This window comes from Ceratotherium simum, chromosome 6 (assembly GCF_057802395.1).
Source record: "Ceratotherium simum simum isolate JZ-2026a chromosome 6, ASM5780239v1, whole genome shotgun sequence".
Lineage (NCBI taxonomy): Eukaryota > Metazoa > Chordata > Mammalia > Perissodactyla > Rhinocerotidae > Ceratotherium > Ceratotherium simum.
In genome coordinates, this window is record NC_141905.1 from 73551427 (window position 1) to 73573206 (window position 21780).

The 21780-nt window shown below is 36.0% G+C and overlaps 1 protein-coding gene across 2 annotated transcripts in view; it reads left to right on the forward strand.

Moving 5' to 3' along the window:
- The window catches only part of FHIP2A (FHF complex subunit HOOK interacting protein 2A), a 35337-nt gene extending 20094 nt beyond the window's left edge, over window positions 1-15243 (forward strand). Inside the window, exons 8-17 of one of the 2 annotated variants that reach the window (XM_087432661.1) lie at window positions 914-1028; window positions 1573-1649; window positions 1733-1925; window positions 2116-2285; window positions 2673-2816; window positions 3699-3789; window positions 6397-6540; window positions 11240-11380; window positions 11735-11838; window positions 11939-15243. In XM_087432661.1, coding sequence (XP_087288787.1) covers window positions 914-1028; window positions 1573-1649; window positions 1733-1925; window positions 2116-2285; window positions 2673-2816; window positions 3699-3789; window positions 6397-6540; window positions 11240-11380; window positions 11735-11838; window positions 11939-12044 — 1285 coding nt within the window. In that variant the 3' untranslated portion in view covers window positions 12045-15243. The remainder of the gene's footprint in view (window positions 1-913; window positions 1029-1572; window positions 1650-1732; window positions 1926-2115; window positions 2286-2672; window positions 2817-3698; window positions 3790-6396; window positions 6541-11239; window positions 11381-11734; window positions 11839-11938) is intronic. The other variant, XM_087432662.1, reaches the window with a different exon arrangement.
- Window positions 15244-21780: the final 6537 nt, after the last annotated feature.

Sequence of the window (21780 nt, forward strand, 5' to 3'; positions counted from 1 at the left end):
TTGGAATGATTCAGCTGTTACGTAGTTAGCTACTTTTCCTTTGTCCAGTATAGTGATCAAGACTGTAATTACATTAAAACCAATAACTGTATCTGATTTTTTTTTTAAAAAAACAAAATCCCTGAAAGAAAGAATGTCCTTTTATATAAATATATTCCACAGCCCCTAGGGCAGTCTCATGTTTCATGGCCTGCTTGTATAGATTCTCTCCTCCTACCTCATTCTTTTACCCCTTCTACCCATCTTTTAGGGCTCTGCCCTTCATTCTCGTAGGAAATATGATTATTGCAGAACATTTATAAGTTATTAAAAAGTATAAAGCAGCATAAGTAAATTTACCCATAATCCCACCACCTATAAGCAGTTTAATAGTTTGACACAATAACCTGTTATTGTTTTTCTGGGTATTTTTAACTCTTCTTTGGTTTTTACTTGCTTTTTTCCACCCTGTATTCTGTCAACATCTGTAGAGCAGACCCACTTGTTAACTTTCCTACTGTGTTGTATTTAAGGCAGGAAGAGAGGCAGGCCAGTCATTTCTTTTTGCAGACCCTCCTTTACCTTCCTTCTCTTCCATCCCAGCAGCTGAAGACCTCTGAGTTTTCATTACTGTCACTTGGACAAATGTATGGCAGAGGTTTGATATAAATGGTTGTTCTCCGGCAGCTCTATTCTGCTTTAGTCTCTCTCTTCCCCCTTAATCTGTGAAAATTATTTACAACTTTTATTTAAAAGGTTTTTTCTTATCTTAGCTTTCTTTTATAAAACCCTCTTCTGATTGTCCTCCCGCATTGCTGGTGTAAATGTATCATACTGTGTGAGCTCATTCACAGGCCTTCATTTTCCATATGTGCTGAATTGGACTGTTGCTTTTGGATAACTTCGGACTTAGCATTTCTTCCGTGTCCTACAGCTTGGACTCATATAGTCATAAAGAAGACGCTTCAGCATTTCCAGGAAAACGAGCCTTAATTTCATTTCTTTCCTGGTTTGATTATTGTGATCAACTCATAAAGGAAGCACAAAAGGTTTGAATATTTTTGTTGTTTATTGGTAATTTAAAAATGTAAATGTCTGTTAAGTGAAATTTGAATCTTTAGTTTATATCCCCAAATATATCTTAATTGTCTTAGGATAGCAGTTAGTAAAATAAATAAAACCAAATAAACAAAGAAACTTGTATACATATGTGTATGTGTGTCCATGTATTACAACTCTGGAATAAATCATAGTTCAAGTTCTGGCCTTATGTTTCCTTAAGTACCGTAGTAGAAAGCTTCACAAGTTAGCATTGGCCTCCCTCCATTTCTCCTCTGTGAGGAGGTGTTAATACTATAAGGTAATTGGGATAATATTTTTGTCCTGTTCATCTTGTTCTTGGCAATTTAGATAAAATGTAAAGAACCCAATAGCTAAGATCTAATCTGGGTTTGTATGCCATCAATACTATGGTCAATAGGCAAGTTTGCTTTTCCACATTAATTCAAATGGAGAGTGCAAATTGATTCATTGATGTTACAAATTAACCTCTCTTCTCCATTTAAAAACAATGACGCTCTTATTATATTCTAGACTGCTGCTGTTGCTCTTGCCAAAGCTGTTCATGAAAGATTTTTTATTGGTGTTATGGAACCTCAGTTAATGCAAACGTGAGTGACCTCTTTCCTTAAAAAAAAAAAATTGCTGTGTTCGTGTTATTTTTGCCCACTAATTACCTGTTTGTTATGCTCAGTTCTGAGATGGGTATTCTGACGTCAACTGCTCTGCTTCATCGCATTGTTCGGCAAGTAACCTCTGATGTTTTGCTTCAAGAAATGGTGTTTTTTATCCTTGGAGAACAGAGAGAACCAGAAACTCCGGCAGAAATTAGCAAACACCCTTTAAGGCATAGGTTAATTGAACATTGTGATCACATATCTGATGAGGTAAGCTATGTAATGATTTAGAATTGGACTTAGATTCTTTGAAATACTGATTTTAATTTACTTGTGATGTTTTGAATACAGCCTCTCTTTTTATGTGGCTTTAAAAATTGAAAGCATGACTTACAGGATGGAAAAAGAATAATTTATTTAAAGGTATTTTTCAGTTAGGCTTTATCATTTTTGGTTTCAGATAAGCATAATGACATTAAGAATGTTTGAACATCTTTTACAAAAACCCAATGAGCACATTCTTTACAACTTGGTCCTACGAAATCTTGAAGAAAGAAATTATACAGAATATAAACCTGTGTGCCCAGAAGATAAAGATGTGGTGGAGAATGGGCTGATAGCAGGAGCAGTGTAAGTTTCCATGCAGCTCCGTGAGTTCAGCATTGCAAATAGAATCCGGTTTCCATCTCCTCTTATTTCTCTCTCTCCCTAATTCATAAAAAAATACCTCTTAACAGTTTAGAAGATTTTTAAAAATAAAATTTAGATGCCCTGATATCACCATCCCTTTAAATGAAAAGTGGTATTAACTATTCATTAAACCTAACAAAATCAATATGTTCTTGAGTTTGATGTTAGTATAAAATGTTAATTTCTCTATAAAATATAAAAACATTATTCGTTAATTCTTTTATTAGCAAAATTATGTAATATTTTCTAAGAACATAGCAGAGAATCTTTTGGTTTAGAAAATATAATAAAGTGCTGTTTTTTTATACATCATTAAATTAAACTTAGAGATCTGGAAGAAGATCCATTATTTACTGACCTTTCACCAGATAACACTTTATCAAACCAAGAGTGGCTTGGTTCCTCACCTCCTGCTACTCCAGACCACCCTAAAAATGATGGGAAAACGGAAGTCCATAAAATTGTGAATAGGTGAGTCGCTATATAAATTTGATTTACATCTCTTTACTTGTTTTTATAACATATAATAATAGCTCTGCTTTTAGATTTTTACAGAGATATATTATGAACTCAATCTTCCCTTCTTTAAAGATTATGTCAGCTTTTTGTCATGTTTATGTAGCAAGTGACAGCCTGGGGACAATGATCAAGCAAAAGAGAAAAGCTACTTAATATAGAAATAAAAACGAGTAATAGTAGTTAAATAAACCTTCAGAGTTCCCTACTTTTTTAAAATATAAATCATTTAAAGTAATTCCCAATTGGAACAACGTTGAGAATTTCTAGTTTGACAAATTGTACTTATTAGACATGTACTCACGCATGCAAAGCATAGATAGAGCTATTCCTTTTTGTTAGTTTGTGTTTTTACATTTTTTTAAAAGTGCCCTTTCTGTGGCTGTTTTCTTCTTTTTCTTCCTTTGCAGTGCTGTCACTGGTATGCTTGGTTCTGGCAGGCGACTTTAGAGAAAATTGCATATGGCTCAAGATGCAAAATTAGGATGCATAAAAATCTTAAATTCAATTACTTAAAAGCCAGTTTCCTGAGATTAACAGATATCATGGCAATCTGTCATTGTGCTGTAATGCAAAAGAAAAAAGTTGTCTTAGGCTCACTTCTACTTTAAGTGGAATGAGTTATTTTTAAACAAAACTTTAAAATAATGAAAGAGTATTTAATCAGTGAATTTTAAGACTGATTCAAGTACTTAAGAACATACAATTTTATTTTTCAAGTTTCCATTTGCATTAATACTTGACTAAACTGAAGATATCGCTAGATATTTTAATACATATAAAGATATTGAATTGTGAGAGTATTTCTGTTATTGATTATGGCTTTTTTCATTTAAGTTTCCTCTGTCTGGTACCAGATGAAGCAAAATCATCCTACCATGTTGAGGGCACTGGATATGACACCTACCTCCGAGATGCTCATAGGCAGGTAAGTGAAGTAACTAATTTTTTGAAATGAATTCTAATAAGAATGTACACACTCACCTTGTCTCATTGCCCAGTCATTTCTCCAAAGGCGTCCCTTCCTGTGAAAGACCTGAACTCCACTCTGACTACTTTAACTGTCTGCAAGTGACCTTACTACATTCCACTGACTGTGTGTCTCTATCTCAAGATTTCTTTATGCTCGCTCTTCCTCTCTCCCCCTCTCTTGCCTTTCTTTCTGTACTTGAAATTATATCTCCCCCAAATCCTTTCCCCTACTGATCCAAAACATGAGTTTTAAATGATTCTACCCGCCACCCCCCTTGCTCCCCATCCACAGGCATTGTGCTTTGCTCTCCCCCGCTGCTCCTGCTCATACCGTGAGCTGCAGGTGCGGCCTCTCCTGTCACACTCGCTCCTTCCTCCCCTGCGTTCTCACTTTCTGCCTCACTGAGACTACTTCCTCAAAGGTCTCCTCTTAGTTATTAAATTAAATGGCCTTCTCTCAGTCTTCTTTCCTCTCTGTAGCATTTTACATTTTACAAAATTCCAAATTTTAAAATGTTTCAAGTCAGAAAAATATACGTTTAATTTCATTTAAATCCTTTGGATTGAAGTGTGCTATTTTATGTAATTAATTTGTATATGCCTATAGTTAATTCATAATGCTTTATGCCTGAATTCAAGTCCACGTTACTACATGAATAACTAGAGTAATGGGGTAGCAAGTACTTTCATGTAATAATAAGGCAATAAAAGCAGTACCAATTTCAGTAGTACTAATTGGATTTTTAAACTGCTATTATTCTTTCTGTAAAGTTCCATTTCCATTTTCTGATTACAAATGCAGTTATTATGATTGTTTCAGAAATGTTAGAAAATAAACGAAAAGGCTAGAAAAACTTTAAACTTAGTTTCTAGGTCAGAATTTCAGAAGTGTTAACGTAAAAATGCTTTATTAAATATTAGGATGTGATTTTATAAAGAAAATTGTCTACTAAAAGCCAAATAGTTTAAAACTTACAATATATTGAAGAAGTTGGCTTTTTAATCATTTTAAATATGTCTTTCTTTTAAAAGTTGAAGTTAGTGCTTCATGGTGAGGATATGTTTTGTTTTAATTTCAGGTGATTTTCAGACTAGAGAGGTTGAAGTAATTTTGCTTTATCAAATAAGGAGAATCTGAAAAGGGAAAGAATGTGAAAGAAAACTGCTCTAAATTTCTTTTGTTTAAATTCAAGTAAATTACATATCAGGGAACACTTTTAAAATTTCCTTTTATTATATGAGATATTCCTGTGCTTATAAAAATCCATATTGTTGGGGCTGGCCCCGTGGCATAGTGGTTAAGTTTAGCGTGTTTTGCTTTAGCCGCCTAGGTTCAAGGGGTCAGGTCCCAGACGTGGACCTACACCACTTGTCAGCCACACTGTGGCAACGACCCACATATAAAGCAGAGAAGGACTGGCACAGTTGTTAGCTCAGGGTTAATCTTCCTCAAGCAAAAAATGAGGAGGATTGGCAACAGATGTTAGCTCAGGGCTGATCTTCCTTAGCATAAATAAATAAATAAATAAATAAAGTGAAAATAAATAAAATTTTAAAAATCTATATTGTTTATCCCAGTGATAAACTCTATGGAGTGAAGGACCAGTTTCTTATTATTTACGATCTGTTACAGACCAACACTTTTGTAAAATACAATAAACATGAATTACTAGAAAAATGAAAAGAAACACAAAATGTAAATCCTGATTATTTTATTAGATTCAACAGACATTAAATTTACTCAGTTAGGGCCGGCTCCGTGGCTTAGCGGTTAAGTGCGCGCGCTCTGATGCTGGCGGCCTGGGTTCGGATCCCGGGAGCGCCCCGAGGCACCACTTCTCCGTCCAACGTGAGGCCGAGTCCCACGTACAGCAACTAAAAGGATGTGAACCTATGACATACAACTGTCTGCTGGGGCTTTGGGGGGAAAAAAACTGAATAAATAAAATCTTTAAAAAAAAAAAAAAAAAAAAAAATTTACTCAGTTATATTGCAGTAAAAGTTTCTAATGCTGACTCTCAGTTTTGTCATCATCTCACTGTGATGGTGGTGGTTTGCGGCCCCCACTTGGAGCAGCACTGCTTTATCCCATCCTAACAGCGCACCTGGAGTAAACATTACAGGGAGGTCCGGCTTGCCTTCAGATAATGTGCATCTCTTCATCTATTTTATGTAACCTCTTAGAGTAGATTTGAAAACGTGGCTAGGACTTGCGCTGCTTTTTAAATACTCTCTAAATCTGAGATGAAAATAAGCAAACAGTTAAATTCCTCTAAGGGAAAGCACGAAAACACAGTAGTTAAGAGGGTCCTTTGGTAGAGTTCAAATAGGCCTGTTTTTCCACCAACATATATTGGCACTGGGAATTATAATCTTACCTCATGCCTCTGGTTAGGGTGTTATCTGAATTGTCTCTTCTTCCCTCTCCCATGGCACCTCACACATAGCAGACACTCAGTATTCAAATAGATTTTTATATGCCTATTTGAGGAAATCATTTCTGTTTAATCTCAATTTGTTTTTGGTTAGTTCCTCTTTAATGATCCAACTGCCTTTTCCCTAGTTCCGGGACTACTGTGCTATCTGCTTAAGATGGGAGTGGCCTGGGTCTCCAAAAGCATTGGAAAAGTGCAATTTAGAAGCAGCTTTCTTTGAAGGTCATTTTTTGAAAGTTTTATTTGACAGAATGGGAAGAATTCTTGATCAGGTAATAAGATTTGAAATACTAATTTTCATAATATTTTGTTACCGTTCACCATGGGTTCATCTCAAGTCTTTGTTTAGATCTTCAGTAAAGTAGTTTTGTTGTTTTCTTAGTTTTTCCACTAGATGACGTTTTCATAAAGCTTGATTGCCAACAACCTGTGGGTTTCTAATGCATTCGTTATGTTGAACGCCTTTATTTGGCCTGATAGCTGTTACAGAATTGTATATTTTATTTCTCATTATAGGCCATTGTCGTAGTATCCTTAACACATTTTGTAGGTGATGAGGGTGCTTTGCTGTTATGACTAACTTAGAAAGTCTTTAGTTATTACAGATACAGATAGAGTCGACCTTGTAAGGTTCACTTCAGAAGATCTTAAATGTCAATTCAAATTGAATCTTGAACACGCTGGTCTTGTTAAAATTATAGAACACTAGTAGATGAACTTGCTTCTTCAGAGAAGAACTTGTGAATGATACTCACGTTCTTAAGGGGGGTGAAATAAAAAAGGTAAATTTACTTGTTCCAAGGTGGATAAAAATCACTATCAGCTGGTATGTTGTTACGTATGTCTCACTGTCAGGAGAAATGAATTTGGGATTATAGAATCCCTCCCTCTCCTTCCCCTGGACAAATAAAGTGATGATAGAGCTTTGAAATGCTTTACACACTGGGATGGACCCTGGAAATAAAACACTGGGCATAATACTTGCCTCAGTGTAGAAACTGAGTTAACCAATTGGGAATCAATTTAAAATTGTTTATTAAAGTACTTGTTCTTTTTTAGCATTTTAGTTAAATATTTATGTGAGCATAGGGAGTTATAAAAGAAATTTACTCCGTAAGCAGGCTGTCTTCAATAACCAGAAAGCCAAATAAAGAAATGATAATTTAAGAAGTATTTCACTAGGTTAGACTTCAGTCAGTACTGTTTCTGACAGTAATCAATAAAGACATAGAGTAAGTCCTTTTTTTCTTTTAACCTCTTAATAGCATGTGCTGTATTTCTAGTGTTTAGTTGTTCGTTTGTTTGTTTTATACTTAACAACCAAAGCATTTAAATCCAGCTATTGTGGGTATTCTGTATACATCATGGTGTATGTGAACCTCCTGGGTATCGAGGTTTATTGGTTATTGTGTTTTTTGTGCTGGTTTGCTAGGCTTAGTTTGGATCTGATTCAGCTAACACACAAGAGACATTAACAATCAGTATCAAGTCAGTAATCTTTAGAAATTTGACCAAAAGCACTAAAAAGGAATCTTAATTTTAAAACGTAGTTTCTGAATTGGATTGAAAGATCCTCTCTGAATCTTTATTACACTTGAGCATTTTTCCCTTTAGTTTGTAGTGCTGACACAAAAGGATACCTTGGAGATAGAATATCCTGAGATGCTTAAAATTCTTTCTATTTCACCAGATATTACTTTACAGTACAGAGCTAATTCATACACAATGTCTCAATCATTCTTCCTATGACCCTCAGTGACAGGCAAGGCAGATTTCTAGTATTATTTTGTAAATGAGGAATCCTTAGTTTCAGTTAATGTGGCTACAGCTAGTATGCTGTGGAGCCTAGCCTCAAACGTTTTGTCTTTAAAACTCTTGATTTTCCAAGCCTTTTCTGGTAAGAACATTATATAGTCAGATCTCAGAGATAATCATGAGTCCTGGTATGCTAAGCATGCTTGGTTTAGTTTCATTTTCTTTCTTTTCTGAATGTTTTTGCTGAGGATGATGTTTGCTTGTATTTTCTTAGCATATACCCCTGATAGGGTCGGGGTAGCCATGCTGGGATTAAACATTTACTGTGGATAATTAATAAGGTAGCTAATTTCTGCATGTATGATTGAGAAGTTATGACATCAAGTATACATGACACGGTTGTGTTGTCACAATGTTAATTTTTAAAAATTCCTAATAGCACAAACATTTGGTATTGTTTGTAACTCTGGTGATTTTAAAGATAGTACAGTGTTAAGGTCCATAGCAGAATGTAAAGATTATCAGGAAAAATGTGGGGAGACCCAAGTTTATGTCCCTCCCATGACAGTGAAGAATTTGACCTTATACAACTAACTTAACCACTTGTCACATTTTCTCATTGTTAAAGTGAAGTTGATGTTACTTGCCCTAACCCCCTACTTAGATGTAAGAATTAAATGAAAAAAGCAATTTAAAATACTTTTAAAAATACCAAACCTTGTTAAATGCAGGTATTATTAGAAATTTCAGTACTGTCAAGTTGTTCAGATTTTTAAAAATTTGATTTAAATCTTATTTTCACTGTCTGCATATTTGGCCTGTAGTAGAAAGGTTGAGAGTGAGTTTGCTCGTAACATAAGTATGCTTTTAAGTCAAAGTTTATTATGTTAAAATCAGACCTTGTGTTTTAGTGTGAGCTCAATCAAAAATGAGCCAGGTCCATTTGACATGTGAGAAACATCTGATTAGCTGTCATTTTAGGTGAATACTGTATAAAGTACAAAATAAAGGGATCCAAAGTAATAGATACAAACACTTACTGTTAACAACCCCCCAAAAGGCCAACTTCTTCTAAAGTTATTACCGATATGAAGTAGAAACCATTTCAGAGTATGGTGGAATGATTTCTATCTAGCTGAAATTTATTTTCATTTTCACAACATTAAAAAAATCTGCTTCAGGGGCCGGCCTGGTGACACAAGCAGTTAAGTGTATGCACTCTGCTTGGGTGGCCCGGGGTTTGCAGGTTCCCATCCCGGCGCCCACCGACGCACCACTTGTGAAGCCATGCTGTGGCAGCGTCCCATATAAAGTAGAGGAAGGTGGGCATGGATGTTACCTCAGGGCCAATCTTCCTCAAGAAAAAAAGGGGAGGATTGGCATCGGATGTTAGCTCAGGGCTAGCCCTCCTCACAAAGAAAAAAAAAAATCTGCTTCAGCCTTAAATTTCTTAAACAACCAAATACATAATTCTTGTTGAAATAAAGCTAAAAACCAAAGTAACACCATAGAGAGAAAATACAAAGTTTAAGTGGCACTATATCCTTGTGTAGAGCCAAATTTTGATTTATTTAAGCACCTTTAAATCTGCTTAAATGGCAGAATTTAGTGACGTAAGAATTTGAACTACCTGAAATGAAGTCACATACAATACTGTACTTAAGTTGTATTTTAAATGGTTTTGCCCACATTTTTTACCAAATGCATTCTTAAAGATTTTTTAAATGTTGCCTACGTGCCTAAAATACAATTTTATGTGAATTCATTGTTTGTTATGAATTGAGGCTTGGAGAAGGCTATTCCATTGCAACTATTATCAAGTGGGAGAATATGCTCTTCAAATTATCCTTTAATAGGAAGAGTATCTCCTTTCATTTATCTTGCTCAAGGCTAGATTTTGAATAAGAGTGACTTGGAGATAGTTTTTCTTCTTTCAGAAGATCTGTGTTCATGAATCTAGTGGTAAGTGAAAAAGACTAAAATTGGACTTGTAGTACAAGACTTGAGTTTTTGTTCATGTAACAGTATCTTTGATGTCTTCTGGCACATGCTCAAGTGTTTGCTGTCCTCTGAATGCCGTATATTCACTGCTTAATTGGTGTCCATTATGAGCCAGGGTTTAGAAGCAGCTCAGTGAATGAAACACACAGGCTCCGCGGTTAGCCTTAAGCGGGTCCTGAATCACCTTTCACTTCCCCACGCTGCAACCTGTGTTTCTCACTCATCCGGCCACCTGGGTTCTTGTCAGCCTTCTCACTGAAGTCAGTTTTGTTTGAGCCATTCAGTGTCCTTTGGCTGCTTAGAAGAAAACTGGAAGGGATGAGAGATTCTGTTGCAAGTTATAGGCACAATAATAGCAACTCTTTTTGTATAGGATGCCTTTTGCTTTGATTTTGACGTACCCTGTAAAGCACCTCCAAGCTGCTTTCTATGAAGAATAAACAGATTAAAAATAAAAAACTAGAATCCAAGTAAAATTGTGATACTGCATACAAAAAGTACGTGAGGAACTGTACACAGATGTGCAGTTGTTTCAGGAGAGTTAATGCTCTTGCAGGAAATGAGGTGACCCCTGTCTAGAATCACCGTTCTGAATCTTCTCATTCACTCGGAGGCATATGATAGTCATTTCTACTCCCAAGTACTTTCATTCTGTTGACAAGGTTCTGTGGTGTATTTGATTTTTTTAATCAAAACATGCTTTATTTTATCAAAACACGCTTTTGGTAATTGGCAGTAGTTGAATAATCTAAGAGATGAGGAATATCATTTCTAAAATTAGAACTACTATATTTAAAAAGATTTTAATATTGTCCCTTCTGTCTTTGGTCTTACACTGAATGTGTCCTCTGTCGTTTGTAATTAATATTACATATGACACTTTGGTGGTTTTTGATGACCTCTTGAACTATTTCATTAATTAAAACAACCTACTAAAACAGACATTTATGGCTGTGTTATATATTTGGTTTTTTCTATATGTTTATATGCATGCTTTTTTTTTTTAAGTTTTAGGACTATGATATATGCACTTTGACCAAGATACTAAGAGTTAATTTAGTTATAGATATTTTCATTGTAGAAGAGCATGTGGAGGGAGGAATAAGAGGGTAGATTTTCCCTTCTTGAAAAGACAGATTGAAGTGGTAAATTAAGTGCTTGGGTATATACATTATAAATAATGTCAAATATCTTCTTGTTTTTACCTCTCCATAGCCGTATGATGTAAATTTACAGGTAACCTCGGTGTTATCTAGACTTTGTCTCTTCCCTCATCCGCACGTACATGAGTACCTTTTGGATCCTTACGTGAACCTTGCTTCTGGCTGTAGATCTCTCTTCTCTGTTATCGTCAGGGTGAGTTATTAGTTTTGTTATATTCTCTAGGATTGATAAACCTGTTCAACTAACATCTTAATATCATTGTATGTAATTAGTGTCACATAATTAAAAATATTGTATATCTACTGTTTAGAAGTAATTATTGTACTACAGAATGTGGAGAAAAAAAGAAAAATTCATTCTTTTAAGTGATATATGTAACTTGTATATTTTAAGGAATAGATATGAGTCCTTAGTCAAAGATGGTTATGTGAATGGTGAAAGGTGACATTCTTCATTAGTGTTAGGAAATGGAGTATTTTTTTATCCTGAAAAAATCCCTGTGTCGTTGATCTCAGGAACTGGGTTTGTTCTGTCTCTGTGATGCAGGTGGTTGGAGACCTTATGGTTCGAATCCAGCGTATTCAAGACTTTACTCCCAAGCTTCTGTTAGTCAGAAAGCGATTACTTGGTTTGGAACCTGAAGGCCCTATGTAAGTCAGTGTTTTACATATTTTTATCTAAAAATATTGCCAAAACTTGATGATCTGCTAATATCTTGAACTGATTTATTGCCTGCTCTTCCCTTCGCAGTATTGACCACATCACATTGCTAGAGGGTGTGATCGTGTTAGAAGAGTTCTGTAAGGAGCTAGCGGCAATTGCGTTTGTGAAATACCATGCTTCCTCCACACCATGAATAGCATCTTTCAAGTAACTAAGGCAACAGAACTATTGTGTACATTTCATCAAAAAAGACTCAGTTCCACCCAGCCAAGAGAGGATAAAAAGCCTTTTTAAATGAAGTATTGCTGTAAACTGGACAGAACAATTGAGAACCCATTGAGTGGACACTTAGTAAAATGTGGTGTATTGTTGTTTTCATTGGCTTTGTCATAAGGGTTCTAAATATAAAATTGCATGTCCTTGAATCCAGGATACAATCAAAGGAACTTCAGGAAATAAGCATTTCTAATGCTTGTGTGAAAAGCTGCAAAATTTCTGATGTCATGACTTTGATATTTCTGTTATTTTAATATCCTTCTAGGTAGAAAGGCATTTTGACATACTCTGGGACTCAAATGCTTATATTCTTTTGGATTAATAAGTAACAAAAAAAACTAATTTTATAACTTTTTAAGGTTAGAATTCTTATCAAACAAAATATGAAAAAAAACTGTAAATGAGAAAAAAGTATAATTCAGGAACCATCAAATGAGTTAATAATAGGAGATAAAAATGTGTAGAGCACCATTAACTTTCTTCAGCTTTTCTAAGAAGAACAATTTAATATGATGAAGAAATTCTTGATTAATATAATATATATATATTTTTAAAGAAAAGTTCTTTTACTCTTTTGTGCACATAGCCATATTAGTGATTGATTTTCATGTATGAGTCCCAGTTTATTTAAACTGTGTCATTTTTGCAATGTTGAATTTGTGCTCACCATTGATAGTGTTTGCTAAAATAGTATTTTTTAAGCTAATTAACATGTAGTGGGTTAAGAACCTTTTTTTTTTCTCTCTCTCTCTCCTTCTCTGAAAATTGCTTTATAATTTGATTTTCTTATTGAAATGCATGGTAGCGTCCAGGTGGCAAACTGACTGATAACTCTTAGGCAGCAATCAAAATGCCAATAGCCTCCTTAATGTTTACATTTTTTTTTTCATTTTGTTCAGTCTTTTGTTTGATTCTAAAGAGATGTAAAAAACAAACAAACGAACCAGTCTGTCCTGTTTACATGTTAAAGAATTTGGGTGAGTTGGGTACATATGTGGATGGCCATGTGTGTAGGAATGTGTGTGGGTTGTTCAGCAGGGCTGCGCTGTGCACAGCATGCTCGTACTTGATTTACAAAACAGTGTTTGCTAATCCACTTTGTTCTTCTTTTAAGTGATGCTTATCACTCAAATGTTGCTTCTAAGCTATCTTCATCTTTTTTTTTTAGTTGAAATATTCAGCAGCAGCACTTTCCTACTTTCCTCTTTATCTTTTCATTTACTGGGGGAGCAGATTATGAAACTTTCCAGCTGGAAAGAAGCTGTCGCTGCCCCGGAAGTTGTTTTATGTAGCGTGTTTGCATCTATACAGGGTGTGGCGTGTGCGTAGAAGCATGTTTTACACCTACTGCTAGTTTTTCTGATTTATTTTATAGTTAGTTTTTGCTGTTTATTAAGCACAAAATATCAAAAGATTATGACTATTCTTGGCTCTAGAATGCTTACCACTGTTAAAACAACAACAAAAAGACTAAATTTCTCATTTAATGCAAATCTTTGTTAGCTCATTCTAAGACATTTCTTAAGCAAAACAATGAAAAAACAGCAGTGGGAGATACTTGATGCATGATTTTCTTTAAATGATTTTTAATGATGGGAAAGCATTATTTAGTTTGCCATATTTATTGATCAGTCCATGCAAGGAACACTGCAACATCTCCATTTTTAGATGTAGTTGTAGTCTACTTTGATGTAGGTGTATTTCAAATAAGGCATTAAGAAATATTAGATATTTCTTAATGTTTTTGTAATGTTTAATAGGTGTAATAGCAATGTTACCTCTCAAACCAAATACTATTTTATCCTTGATTTCACAATGGGACCTTATAGCTAATCCATGAAACCAAGCTCAGAAAAGCTTTAACTCTTATATATTTGTGTGCGTATGCTGCTTCTTAAAACATAATTATTTTCCTAAGTTATTGTAATGACTTTGATTTGTAATCAGCTAAAGCTTAAGGTATAATTTGTTTCTCTTCTAAGTTTCTTTCTTTCTTTCTTTTTCATATTTAGTTCAGACCCAGAGCCAGCACAAGTTCTCACAGGGAGTTGGATTTGTTAGTGAAACATTGTACTACATTACTAGTCTTTTTCTTAACTGTCTTTTGGAAGCTGAATATTTCTGTTACTCAGTACTTGCAAAACAGTGGCTCAAATGCACTGTGTTTGGTGAAAAGTACCACCTTAACCATTGATGGCTGTAGCAAGTTCCAAACTGAATTTTAGCCTTGCTTCACATTCATATAAATAGATATGCACATTTTTTTTTTTTAAACTTTCTCTCTAATAGTCTTTGGGTTTATTTTTAGTAATGAGCCGCATTCTTCACTTGATGGAAGTCAGATTTGTCCTTAGCCAATTATCATTGTAGTACTCACATTATAACTCTGTAACATTCTCGTAATGTATCTATCTGTGCAATATGGAAGCTATGAGTGGATTCATGGCTTTTTGGTTTAATTGTACATTATTGTGTGTGTACATGTGTATATATATATGTGTATATATATATATATAAGGACCAAAATCCCTAGCTTGCTTACACTGTTGCTAGTGTAAAGATTGTTACACTTAATTTTACAGGGCACAAATTATGGAATTACTTCATAATTCATGGTAACATATTTCAATAAATTATTGCATAAATATATAATTACCATTTAATTATGAAGTTCATAGGTATTGACAGAAGTTACAGTGAACTGCTAAAACCACAAATTATATGCTAATTATATTTTGGGTTGTACAATTAATCAAAATATGCATGTCATTGTGACACTTGATGTGTTAAAACATGATAGATAATCATATTTCTGGGCCCTGTAAAATAGTATTACTGTACTACTCTGTTTTGCCTCCTGCCTTGTTTACATTAAACAAAGGATATTTGGTAAATTTTTCTATTGGACATTGTGTAGGTTACTGACAGTGTTACCAAGGTCTGGAATTCTTGGGCCGTCTATGAAGAAACTCTTCAGATGGCAATTGTGTACCTACTCTCTCTTCAAAGGAGGTTGTGATCAAGTTCAACATTTTGTGCTAACAATGCATGCATGCAGGACTAAGAGGGATAATCTAAAAATAAATAATGTAATTTAAATAAAATGTCTTCTTATATTTTTGTAGAATTCTAATTGGAAACATTCACTGCTAAGTCTAAAACAATAATTCATAACACACAAAAGGATATGACATACAACAATCAATGGGTCACTGTAGCATTGATTCCAGGGAGAGAACAAGAAGGAATATATCAGAATATTTGTAGAGGGGGAATGTATAGCTTTAAAAAAATCCCCCGGGTTAGCCTCATCCTCCACCCCACTCCTTAATAATCATTTCCCTAAAGGAAGGAATGTTTACACAGGTCTTAGAAAAACAATTCATTGTAAGCATTATTTCTTAATAACATATATGAAAACTTTTCTCTTTGACAACTAAAACAGACTCTAGGCTTATTCCACTCAATTATTTGCCAAAGTCCCTTAATTGAAAACTGAAAGAAACACGTCATACACAGCACAACCAGAAAGAGAAAAATCTGGTTGTTAATCCCACCTACTCATGATTCTTTTCAGCCGATGTTATTCAAATAGTTTTAGAAGGAAATAAAGAGGATAACAGGTTGAAAGGATGCAGGGAGGCAAGGTTTAGGTGTTGAAGAGTTGAAATTACCTTCCTTGCCTTGAGCTACTTCAAAAGAAAACTGCATTTTAGGAATGTGTAATCAGATCTCCAGTCCAATAACCTGGTTCAGACTGCTGTTAATTAAAGATTTTGCAGTGTTTCGTCTGGAAAACAACTTACTGCAAGAGAATTTAAAGAATTAATGTAAAATTGTTAAGGTTGAAATTTTGTTGGAGTAACTCTCAAAGCTGTACCTCTTTCTCGAAAAAAAGAAAAAACTGCATGACAGTTGGTGGAAGAAATGGAATAGGTTTTAGTTGGTCTTAAGCCAATTAGGCAAGTTGCTGCCTATGGGCCTAGCTCACAGGAGGCTGGTTGTTAACTGTACTTGACTATACCCCACCATTCGCATCAAGGAGATCCATCTAAGCCTGTTCTGTGTATACTCACTACTTGTATGATTTGACTGGTGTGCATTGAGATTTTTGGGGGGTTATATTAGCATTTCTAAAAATGTATCAGAAATGCAACTCTTATATGTCATCCAAAAACAAAACAATAATTTGATTTATTCGGCAAATATTTGTTGAGAACTTTCTATGAATCAGGTTTTAAGGTGCTAGGAAAACAAAGCAGCAGCAGCACTTTCTGCCCTCGAGAAGTCACAGTCTTGGTGAGAGTTCAGTGTGCTTGCACAAATAAATTCCAATACATCTTGGTGAACGCTGTTAGAGGAACAGTACCCAGCTGTTGTGAGAGCACAGGGAGAAGGAAGTAGTGTGCCGATCATGTAAAGGAAAACTCTAAAACTCAAGTCTTGACTGAGTTATATTCTTACTTGTGAGCGTAGGTATGCCAGAAATTCTGAGAAGTCATAACCATAAAGTCAACTCAGCAAGAAATAGAAAACTGGTCCGTATCCTATTGTATTTACCATTGTTAACTGTGTCCTTTCACCTCGTCATTCTGAGATTGGTATAAAGCACCAGGCCAAACAATATGGTGCTTTTAGGCCCATATTTTCTCAGTTGATGGATAGTAATTAACTGTTCTGATTTAAATTATCTTTTTCTAGAACTATGGAGAGAAGGCAAAAAGTCAATTGAAATATTAAAACCAAAAGATCTAAGTAGGCTTAAAAAATGACCTGAACATTAGGGGTAAGATCTGGTTTAGTAAAATATTTGTAGAACCAAACCTTTCTCCTTGCTTTAATTCAATGCTCCCTTAACCACATTCTTTATTCTTGCTTGGGTTGGGGCTCAAGGTGGCTGCATATCCAATTAAGAGAGAACCAAGTGAGGTTGATGGAGACAGACAGGTGGATTTAGAAGCCACATGTTGGGTATGTGTGACGAGTTGGAATGTGTAAACCTCCTCTGCTGGGTTCTCATCCCATAACTCCCATCCATTCCTAAAATTCGAGCCTGAGGCCAGGCTAGAAGGCAGGTGGACAGGCCAGGGTTCACAGCTGCCAGGGAGCAAGATGAAGAGACCTGACTTCTGTTTCCCTTCCTACCCTCAGTCTTTTTGAGGTAGCCTCAAGGAATTACATGCTTTCCCAAGGGTGAGTCTGAGGAATTAAAGGAAATTGAGTGTGCTTCATAGTTTCATATTATGACATTACTCTTCCCTCTAGTCAGTATATCAAGGAACCGACAGAGTCTCTTTTTAAAAAAAATGACATTAAGGTAGTAATTCTCTTGACCGGGTAATCAAATTCTGACACGAAAGGAAGACCCGGTAGGACTGTCAGAAATTCCAACACCACTACGGGTTGCTTTGCACTCAGTTGAGGAGGTGAGAGTGAGAAGGAAGACGTCCTTTGAGTTTTGTAGCTGTTAGTTTCATAATGGTACCCATGTTATGTGCATTCATTTGCATGGCGATCATTCTATTAATTCTTAACAAAATGTTTAATTCCAATGATGTGCTAAACGCTTCAGGGATAGTATTCAGTTTAGAGGATCCAAACAAGCCAAGAACATGTCCTGAGTCTAACCACTCTTTTTCAAAACACATTTTTAGGTTGAGAATGATAACCAGAATTGCAAACTTGAGCTAGGTGTGGTTCAGAAAGAAAAAAGTGAGTGACATGCCCAGCCTGCGAGACTAGCGGGAAGACAAAGCAAAAGCATCTCCAAGTCCGTTACTGCCTCAGGCCTGTAATTTATGAGTGAGGAATCATAAAATCAATTTCAATGTAATGCAGAAAGATGAGATGACACGCAAATTCACTACAGTCTGGATAAAGTTATATTTCAAAGCCCTGAAGTTGAGAATCATCTATGTAATAACACGAGAAATATATTCCTCCTTCCACTCACAAGTGGAATAGCATGTAGGGTTTTAATTGATTAAACTTCCCAAGAGAACCATGGAATGAAGATTTGTAGAGGGAAACAAATCAGCCATTCCTTAAACATTATTCTTCCATGTTTAAAATATGCTTTTCTTCTTAAATCCTTTACCATGTTGCCCTTATCAACAGTGTAGCAAGTCACAGAGCATTTTATGGTTCTATAGTCTTTGTTGGCTGCTTCAGTTATTTGAGTTTCCTGTGATATTTATTTCCATTCTGTTTTGGAAATGATTAGAAAGTAGATCATCTTTTTCTTAAGTTGCATTAGTGATGGGCTCCAACAGAAATGGAAGTTGAGAAGAGAATGTCTACTTGTAGAATATAAATATTACTCCCATAGTCCATGTAACTTAGACTCCTTGACAATAAACACGTACCATTTTATAAAGACATATGTTTTCCATGAAATGATCCAATGTGGTACAGCTTCAAGTAAACCTTTCCCTGAAAATACTGTTGGCGAGAGCATGTGACTCACTGGAATTCAGGTTCAAAACCACATCCTAAAAATAATGAAAGCTGTAAATGCAAATGTGCATAACAATCTCTGGGTGTTTTTTCTTTGGAATTTGACATTGAAATAAAAATAACTTTGCACAGTTCTTAACGGTTGCAGTCTTTTCACGCATAGCATATAATATAATTGATATTCATTGAGTTCTGAGTTTTTCAAAGAAAAAGCTGATATATATCTTGCCAAGTAGTATTGTTCATTTATTATCATTTTTATTCAACAGAAAGAAAAGACTAGGGAAGTGTAATTAATTTGACATAGATAATTCTGGGCTAAGCATTTCAATATCGACACCATTTTAAGGCGGTTGTGAGTAGTTCTTTGTCCTCGTTAGCAGCTTGCTGTGCTATACTTTCTGATACAAGACCATTGTGTTTTGGTCCTTCCTCCAGTGAGCTGTGTGATCAGTCACTCAGCTAATACCATTAACTCCTTAGAACAGAAATCCTCACTATCAGCCTTTTTTGGTTGGGTGGATATAAATGCTGTTTATCTACTGATTCCTGGGTTATTTTTAGAAAGACTTTGCAAGTTTCTCAGACCCTCCATTATATTTTTTATCTGCAAACTGTTCAGAAATCCCCACATCATCATGGAAACTGATCCCTGCCTCTTACAATGAGTTAAAAAGAAGGTTTACAGGCGTAAATTGCCCTCATACCTCTATTCATCAGACCACTGACAGCAAGAGGCTACTCCACTCATACAAAAGGCAGGGCTCTGCTCTCCTGGTAGGACTTTCCAAAGTGATGCTGCTTGGAGTGGAAACAACTTTCTAGCTAGATATGTAAGACACCATAATTGAGTGCTGTGTTTGTAAATGTTGAGGTCTGAGGTCCAAAATGGATTATATTGTCACAGGATTATAGTAACATCATCCATGATGCTCAACCAATATTCACTAAAACCCTGTCTGGCTATGGCAAGGGGAGCGGCTTCCAAGAAAGTGCCTATCTTCAAAAGTTTTGCTTTTTAAAGTAGAGGAGATAAGGCAAGTTCTGTGCAGGTTATTAAGCTATCGTCCTTCAGTTCCAAATCCACTTTTCTGTATTATGATGCTAGGCTAGGATTCCACAAACTAGGTTTCTCTTTTACTAGCTGGCTTTCTACTAGATTTTGTCCATAAGGAGTTTAGAGGGAGAAGGGGAAACAGCAGGAGGGGAGAAGGCACTTCTTTCTTTGAGTTTGCCTGCTGTTCCTGACACATGACCAAAGCAATGATTTGCAAGAGTGGGTTTCCAGCTCTGTGTTCTTTCAGTTCTCCCAGAACCAGCCTTGTTAGGCCTCCCAGAGGTAGCAGCAGCAGCAGCAGCATGACAGCACCCCCTCTCAGAGGCCTGGGACCCAGCTTTCCAGGGCCCTTCCTCCAAGCTTCTAGGTCTGTACTCCCTGCCAGCCTCTTCCCTTTGTTCTCTCAGCCCTAGTGGTAGCTGCTTCCTGGGTTATTGTTTCTGGATGATCTCAGTGAATACCCTTCTTCCTCATTCAGCCTTCTGACGTTGGTGAAACCAATTCTTATATTAAATTCCCTCTGCTGAAATCTCTATGATATAGTTTCTATTTTTCCTGACAGGATGCATCTCAAAGGCAGCTTATTCCACTATTAACCCCAGCCTCAGGATGATAGCCACCACAGAATGTTTCAAGGATGCTGGTGCTTCCCTCATTAATACATTTCTTAATACCTTAGTGAAGACATTGTCATCTGGACCCTATCAGGAGATATGGTTGGGGATTCACACCGCACATAAATCCACATTCCTATCTCCTTAAGTCTTTGGATTAGTTTTCTACATTACACCAGGAGGTTCTGGCATCTCAATTCTTTGAATGTAGGCCATCAATGAGTATACATTTCATTAAATCAACCAAGAAAACCGCTAGAGCCCCTTCCAGCTGAGTGAGCTAACACATTAAATCCAGGCTCAGATAAGTTCACCCAAGTCCTTACATTTGGCCTGATTTAATGTTATTTTATCTTCCTTGGCTCCATTCTCACAATGAAGTTATTCCCCACCTACTTCCATGCTATCCTCTTTGGAAACAAGTCACAATGCATAGCCCACACTTAAGAACTGGGGAGTTACATGCTATGTTCTTGAGGGTAGAGTGTCTACACAAATTCTTTGGAATTCTTCTCCAAGGAAAATCTGTGTTCCCCTCCCCCATTTACTTATTTATTTAATCGTTTATATCAATATTGACTCACGGATTTTTATTTTATATTTTGGGTTATAATCCAATACTGCTTCACTGACTTTGTTGCTCAGATTGTTCCAGCTTTGGCCATTGGGAGCTCTTTTGGTTGGCTCCTGTGCCCCTTCGACATACCCCCATCAATGTGGGGGTTTCTGTTTATTTGTTTATTTTTGAGCACTTCTTTGCTTTCTGGTACTGCAAGATGATCCAGGCTCATCTCGTGTATTTCCTGCCCCAGTCCTAGAACCGGTGGTTTCTGCAAGGAGCATCAGGGCCATTTTAAAAATTGAGTTCTGCAGCAATGCATTGACTTGGCATGCTGCTTTGGGTCCAACTAGCCTAAGAAAGGCTGTTGGACTAAATGTATGATATTTAGAAAGCCCTTCCAACCTGAGCATTCTTAAGACAGGCTAGAGGCCATTGATAGACTAACAGAACTATTAAGAATGAATGACAGAGTGGGAAGGGCAGCAGAACTTATTCAGACACAAGGGTGTCCGTGTTAACAAAGGAAAACCTCCACAGTCACCAATATTAGCTTGAACATGGCCACACAAAAGATTTCAATTTTAGACTTTTTATGTTATTTCCAAAGGGATCATATACTGACAGAATTGAAAGAAGTTATTCAAAATCCAGTTTTGCACCTGTGTCCCATTATCTATGGTGCACTAGGAATTATTACTTTTTACAAATCCTGTAATTAGCTTGTAACTAGAACAATTATATTGCATTATATGTTTTGTGTTAGAAATATTAACTTGCTAATAATAAGCATTTACAATCAACTGCAATGTTTACAGCCTGATTTGGGCTTTTCTTCATTTTAAAACTACTGGGAGACTCAAAAAGTGGAGGTGACCTAGGCCTCTCTAGGCCGCAGAGGCCCTGGTATATAGATTTTCCTTTCTTCTGACAGAACCAGTTTGCTTAAATCTGTACAGATGAGAAC